At 35.7% G+C, this 7,243-nt stretch overlaps 1 protein-coding gene across 1 annotated transcript in view; it reads left to right on the top strand.

Annotated features, from left to right (window-relative positions):
* The first annotated feature begins 3,395 nt into the window (after window positions 1–3,395).
* The window catches only part of LOC107702710 (adhesion G protein-coupled receptor L3-like), a 69,488-nt gene continuing 65,640 nt past the window's right edge, over window positions 3,396–7,243 (top strand). Inside the window, exon 1 of the mRNA XM_016505109.1 lies at window positions 3,396–3,516. Coding sequence (XP_016360595.1) covers window positions 3,396–3,516 — 121 coding nt within the window. The remainder of the gene's footprint in view (window positions 3,517–7,243) is intronic.

The following is a 7,243-nucleotide window of genomic DNA, read 5'->3' as shown; positions in this document are numbered from 1 at the left end:
CTCCAGCGAGGTTGAAGTGATTTATTGAAACCGTGTTCGCGTTTGCACGACTGGTACGGCGCTGAACCTCCTGCAGACGACAGGAAACAGCTGGCTGCTGTCGAAGCGTTTCATTGGTCGATGAGGATTGATGGCTCATGAGATTGGCTGTCCTGTGGAGTTACTGTAAGCTGTTAGTGTGTTGCTCCTTTTATATATTCTCTTGGAAACATTAATTTTCTATATATATATATTACTGTAAGTTAATATAACTATTTCTAAGTTGTGAAGTAGGGTACAATGGGGCTAAAGGCACACCTTAAGAAAAAAATGTGCTTTTCACTGCGCCTAAAATGTATGATTGCAGAAAAAAGATATACATTTGTATTGAACATTAATGGAGCAACAGATTTTGTGTGAAAATAAATTTATAAAAGTCATTTATTTTGTTTAAAAATCTTATAAATGTATGAGGTGGCAAGGGGGGGACTTTTACCCCACACGGGGTAAAAGGCACACAGTATTGATACAAATACTTCAGCTAAAATTATGTTTTATTTATTTTTTTTAATAATGTCTAAGTTAATCCTTGTTCAAAACAATCACTTTGGACCACAGTGGACTGGATCTCATGCCGAACGGCACGGTGAACGGCTGGCTGTTTCCAATGAATGCAGTAGCTTAGTGTGCGCGTGAGGCGCCAGCGCGATCAAACAGCTGAAACATAAAATAGAATACTCCGTAATTTTTGGTCATACAGTAAAGGCATAATTCGAAGTGTTAGCAGTTTGAAAATTCAAGAATAATAGCAAAGTTAATAAGAATTATTTCTAAATGCAGCACCATTCTTATTTCGCTCTGCATAACCTGAACGAAAAAAATATATATTTTTTGCTAAGAACGAACCGAAATGAAAACATTTAGCTTTTAATCTGTGTATTTAACAGCCTGCGAGACCTTCCCTGTGCAGTACCTTGCCTCACCGACTAAAATCAGGGCGCCCACTACGGAGACGGCACCAGAGGTGAGGGGGCACAGTGACCGAGGTGGCCGGGCTGGGCCCCCTCAGGCCCCCCCGTGGCGCCGACGCTGCTTAAATCTACAACATTAAAAAAAAACATAAAATATTAGATCAAGTAAGCACAGAATCAACTTTGCGCTGCTCCGCGCGATCGCGTCAAGGATCAGACAATTATATACGTGCATCTTGAAAGCGAATGTTTTGAAAAGTGCTACACCACGTTTTTGTGCCATCTAGTGGTTTGGATGAAAATAATATCAAAGGTGCCTTTAGCCCCATTGTACCCTATTACCCATTTTACAAGTTTTTATTTGTGAACATTAGTGAACTAGACTACTTAAGTTGAACTAACAATGAAAAATACCTCTGAAGCGTTTATTAATCTTAGTTAATGATAATTTTAACATTTACTAATACATTATTAGACGCATATATTAATCTCAGTTTGGGCTGCACAGTATTGGGGGGAAAAAAATCGGATATTGCAATATTGTGTTTTTATGCCATATGTATTGTGATATGAAAAAAGCAGTATTTTTTACCAGATTACTTAAATATGTGGCTTTATTTGGAAAGAAACAAAGAAGTAATTAAACAAACAAATAAATAAATAAGTTAGTTAGTTATTGTTTGTTGTAACGTTGTATTGTAATGAATAAGCCACCACAATTTTATATGCAAGTGAAATTTCACAGTTATTCACAGCAGATGAAATGTAATCCATCAAGACAAGCTTTGAATGACGGCTTGACAAAGCCGTTTGAACAGATGGAAGTCTAACATACTGTGACTAGCTTGAAGACTTGAGCAGTCTGAAAAGAGTTTACATCTCTAGGGATGTAGACAAGGTGCTGAGGTGTTCGTAGTAGTTGCTAGGTAGTAACTAAGTTGTGTGCAAGAGTATTGAGTGCAACAGTCTGGTCCTGGAAGAGTAAATCCCATTCATTTGAATTAATTGATTGAAGAATTGATTTTCAATGATAACTTCTAAACTTTTAAAGACAGACCCACTGTGAACTGTGAGGTTGTTAATCAGTGTTTTTGTTGTTGTTGTTGAAGCCGTCAACCCGCATTATTTCAGCATAACACATATATTTATGTACAAAGGAAACAGCATACTTATTCTAACCTGTTCTTATTAAAATACATAAAAGAGTAAGTGATCATTCTAAATTGTATTACATTTTAAATGATTTAAATATATTAAATATATTATTTTAATGTCATCTTATGGTTTCTAAATATATCTGACAAGGCTTTTTGGTATATGGACTATTGTTACACTGATTGACATTTTTCTGTAAATCATGGTCAAATGGATGATAGTTATTATTTTTTTGCACAGACAGAACACATTCTAATGCATGAAAAAAAATAAAGTTGTGTTAAATTTGTATTGTTTTGATGCTTGAAAACCCTTTCTCATCTCTGGCCCATACAATTGGCTAAATAAATAAATAAATGAATGAATGAATGAATGAATGAATGAATGAACGAGTGAATAAATAACATATTTAAAATACATATACATATTTAAAATCATTAAATCAGTAGTTTAAAATGTATCCAACATTTTTATTTTTGATTATGTCTTTCGCAGTGCTTCATGGGTATGTAGTTCCTTCCCTCATTAAAACCATAAAGTTCGCAGTCTTGTATCTTGTACTTGCCTGTTGTATAGATCGATAGTGGATTTTACCGATACCGATAACTGGCTGATAACCGATTAACTCACTGATAGCATTTAAAATGGATATTGAATGAAAACAAAACATACCACTCCAAGTAAAATAGTGCTATAATGTATTACAAAAAAATACTGTACATTTAAAATATAGATAAATATTAATATATTAATAATACATTGATAATTAGTTCATAGTGTATTAACTAATGATAACAGATACAAGTTTAAAATTAAAAAAAATATATATATTAGTAAATGTTGAAATTAACAACTTAACAATGAACAACACTTCTACAGCCTAAAGCTATCGGTATGGGTTTTTGCAATCGATTATCGGTGCCGATTAATTGGCACAACCGATCAATCGGTCTCCCTCTAGTGTTGTAGATGGTTGATGCAGTCTGATACACTGATTTAATTGGATATAGGTTGAAAATCTTTTGACAAAACCTTCACATGGTGCATGGTGGCTTTATGGAGACATCATAATGATAATGTGATATTAGAGCTCATGAGACAATTACGACATTCTTATTTGCCATTTCCATTCATCTGCATAACCTTTAATGCATGTACTGATGAGCAGTCATCCCTGTGCTGTTTCTGATATTTCACTCTAACCGGGCAATTTAGTCATCACATACTAAACATAGAGTAAATGCTTTTCACACTCCAAATAGCTCTTTTCAAAAATTTTGAAGGATCACGATGGTCTTATTCTGTGTGGTTTTGTCGGAAAGCCGTTTTGCTTCGGCCGTTAAGTTGGCTGCCGTTCTGATGATGATGACCGCTCTCTTCCTCAGGCTGGTGCTCAGATCTTGGTCAAGCTGTGAGCCGCTGTGATACGGCGATGTGTCCCGTCTCTGATGTCTTTGAGCGAGATGCGTGTTTGGAAGTGTGCTGCGCTCTTTGAACGGGTCCCTCGTGCTTCACGGCTGTCAATAGCTCGCTGCTGGACGCTCTGACGCCGCCATTCGTATTCATGAGTCTAATTCAATCAAAGAGCTCTCCGAATAAAAGGCGTCAGAAGCACTGTGACCGCCTTTTAGGGCAAGTTAGCAAATACATATGGAGGCCAGAAAGACAATTTCACTCAAAGAAAGATTGGCAAACATGGTGCATTATTAGGCTTATGCAGAAGGAATTGTTCATTGTCTGAAGCCATCTGTCCTTCAGATTGAAATCCCTGCCCTGCTGTCCCTCGTGAAAAGCCTTTAGAATATTTATTAAAAGAGAATATACTTAAGTGTGAACTGAATGCAATGTGTCCTGACAATATTTGCATTTTAAATGCAATTAAATGAAAATGTATTATAGTTTATATTAAATGCAATTATCTGAATTTTAGAGTTTTTTAACATGCTCAAGTACTTATATATTTACTTGTAATTTCTTGTTATTTGTGATGTACTGTCAAGCATTTATTGAAAACGTCTAGGTTACTTATGTAACCCTCCTTCCCTGAAGGAGGGAACGGAGACGTTACGTCAGTCGTGACTGACGAATTGGGATCTCGCCCGAGAGCCCAATCACCTTCGAGTGTTAACTAAACAAGCCAATGACAGTTGGCGTGCGTGTTTCGTCACGCGCACCCCGCCCCACAGCGCGGGTATAAAAGGAGAGCGCGTGCAAACGCACATCAGTTTTTCGCTGAGGAGCCGAGACTACGTGCCCCGGCCGTACAGCGGTGGTACAGCAACTGTGGCGACGGAACTTGTTTAGTTAACACTCGAAGGTGATTGGGCTCTCGGGCGAGATCCCAATTCGTCAGTCACGACCGACGTAACGTCGAACGTGACTGACTGAAAGGGAACTAAAATTCATTCAATGTAATTTCTATTAAAACTTGTTTTTAAACCTATTTGTAGTTTTTGCACATTTATAAAGGTGAAGTTGCAATTTAGTACATTTATTATCAATATATTAAAATTAAATGTAATATTGAATAACTGTTAAAATTATAATCAAGTACTTTACATGCGCTTTAGGATGTTAGTCAACACATTCAAATAAGTTTACTTCTTTAAAACAGGATACAAGATTATTAAAACATAATGATTTAAAATGTATTTGTAAAATGTTTAATTTGACATTATTACAAAATGCACTTTTAAAAGTGGTTTTCAGATTCTTCTAAATCTCATTTTAGTGCTTTAATTACTGTTTAATAATTGGATATGTTCAATCGGTTGAAAACTTTAACAATTTAATAATGTATTACAATTTTTTAACAACAATAGTGGCTATTTTTTGTCAATCGAAATCAGTGGTAATTAAATGAATGCATGAAACCATTATAATCTTTTAAAAATATAATCAAATTAAATGAGGTAATTTCCTTTCATTTCTGGAAAGCAGTGCTGTACAATTTTTAATTAAAATATGCATGAAACCTTGTGTGATATTCCTTAAAAAGGTTTTAATGAATAGTATTATAGTAATTACTTTTGAGAATAGTAATATATTTCTGTAATAATTTCTTCAAGTTAAACATAACTTTTATTTTGGCGGGCTAGAGAAGACCTTCGATTTTCTGTGTGTATCTGACAATAGTTTTCTCAAGACACGCACAACATGCAGACTCCATATTTCAGTAAGCCTTTCTGCAATATTCACAGACACTAGTCCATATTGCGATCTGATTAATTGTACAGCCCTACTTTTAATTTATTCATCCAAAATTCCATGACATTCTATTTTATACAGTAAATTCCATTTTTAATGACTGGATTCCAAGATTCCGTCCGTATTTGGAACAGCCTTTGCATCAATATCTTGCCTTTAAATGCAGTCTATTCTGGCAGGTTCTCGCTAGGTTTGGACCAGATTCAGTCTTCAATGCACAGAAGGCCAGTTCTCTTTTCAAAGTCTATTGTGTGTCCAACACAGACGGTAGACAGGGTTATAAATATACGAGCGCTCAAGCTCAAGGTCTTTATTGGGTGAGACCGCGCAGCGCGCTGAGGTGTGTGCGCGCTTGCGTTTGTCTGGAGGGAATGTGGAAGTTAAAAGCTAGTCAAACGTCCCGACACACTCACAAATAGAGCTGGACATCGAGCTGCGGGGGGTCTGGGCTGCGGAGGGCTTTGTCACTTTCGTAACGCGTGTGTGTGACGGTCTGGAGAGAACCGGACTCTGTGTGTATAAAATGCAAGAACACCGTACAGTGTTCGTAACCAGACCTAGGTGGATCTTTTTTGTGCATTTTCTGTGCTGGAAAATCTGCTGGATGGATGTAAACATGGTAAAGAGTACTGTGCGGAGCCGCATTTATGTTTAATAATACATTAAAACAGTGTTCTAATAATTGTCAGGCCTGCTGTGCCTAAATATTAAAAGTTGAGGCTTTCAAACATTGTACTTAATAATAATAAGTACTTATTTTCTACTCACAATGTGAAAAATAAAAATTGGTATTGATTTATTATGTAATACTGGCGTTGATGAAAGATGCTGTAAAACAAGAATTATTTAAAATATACTTCCTTTATGCTGATTTTACATTAAGTGTGGGATTAAATGTGTGAATATACACTACTGTTCAAAAGTTTATTAAGAAATTAATACTTTTATTCATCAAGGATGCACTAAATTTATAATGTTACAAAATATGTCTATTTCCGACAAATGCTGTTCTTTTGAGCTTTCTATTCATGAAAGAATCCTGAAAAATAATATGTATTACAGTTTCCACAAAACATATTTGTAAGCACAACTGTTTTCCACATTGATAATAATCAGAAATGTTTCTTGAGGAGCAAATCAGCATATTAGAATGATTTCTGAAGATCATGTGACACTGAAGCCTGGAGTAATGATGCTGAAAATTCAGCTCTGATCACAGAAATAAATTACATTTTATAATATGTTCATATAGAAAACAGGTATTTTAAATTGTAATAATATTACACAATTTTAGTGTTGTTTTTCTGGATTTTTAACCAAATAAATGTAGCCTTGGTGAGCAAAATTAAAATTTTGCTAACCTCAAACAGTAGGGTATTGCATATTAAATAATTGCATTACATAATCTCATATAGTACAGCATATGAGTTAGTATTTCTGTTTTTCATAATTATTAACTGGATTATCCTAAAATATACATTACAGATTACACATAGTCATTAACATTGAAACCTTTTATTTTTGTTAAACACACGCACACACACACACACATACACACACACACACACACACACACACACACACACACACACCTGCTGAGGTGAACATACATACACAAAGACTCATAAAACAATTACGGTGTGTGTGTGTGTGTGGATACTGAAGGCCCTGTTTAGACTCAGAGCTCTGCTTTTGAAGAAGGCCCTGTGTCGTGATGCCAAGCATAGCAACCACAAAGAGAGTTTAATCCTTATATACAAAGCCTCTCTCTTACCACAGCAGCACACACACACACACACACACACACACACACAGGTCTTAAAGCATTACATTTCCGTTCTGGGTAACCATGCCAACCTTAATGTCCAACTCCAACGAGTGTTTTTTTCTCTGTCTGTCTCTCGCTCTTTCCAGCCACACACTGCATTCCT

The sequence above is a fragment of the Sinocyclocheilus anshuiensis genome, unplaced genomic scaffold (genome assembly GCF_001515605.1).
Source record: "Sinocyclocheilus anshuiensis isolate Anshui unplaced genomic scaffold, SAMN03320099.WGS_v1.1 scaffold1810, whole genome shotgun sequence".
Taxonomy (NCBI): Eukaryota; Metazoa; Chordata; class Actinopteri; order Cypriniformes; family Cyprinidae; genus Sinocyclocheilus; species Sinocyclocheilus anshuiensis.
This window is presented reverse-complemented; position numbering and strand designations above follow the sequence as displayed.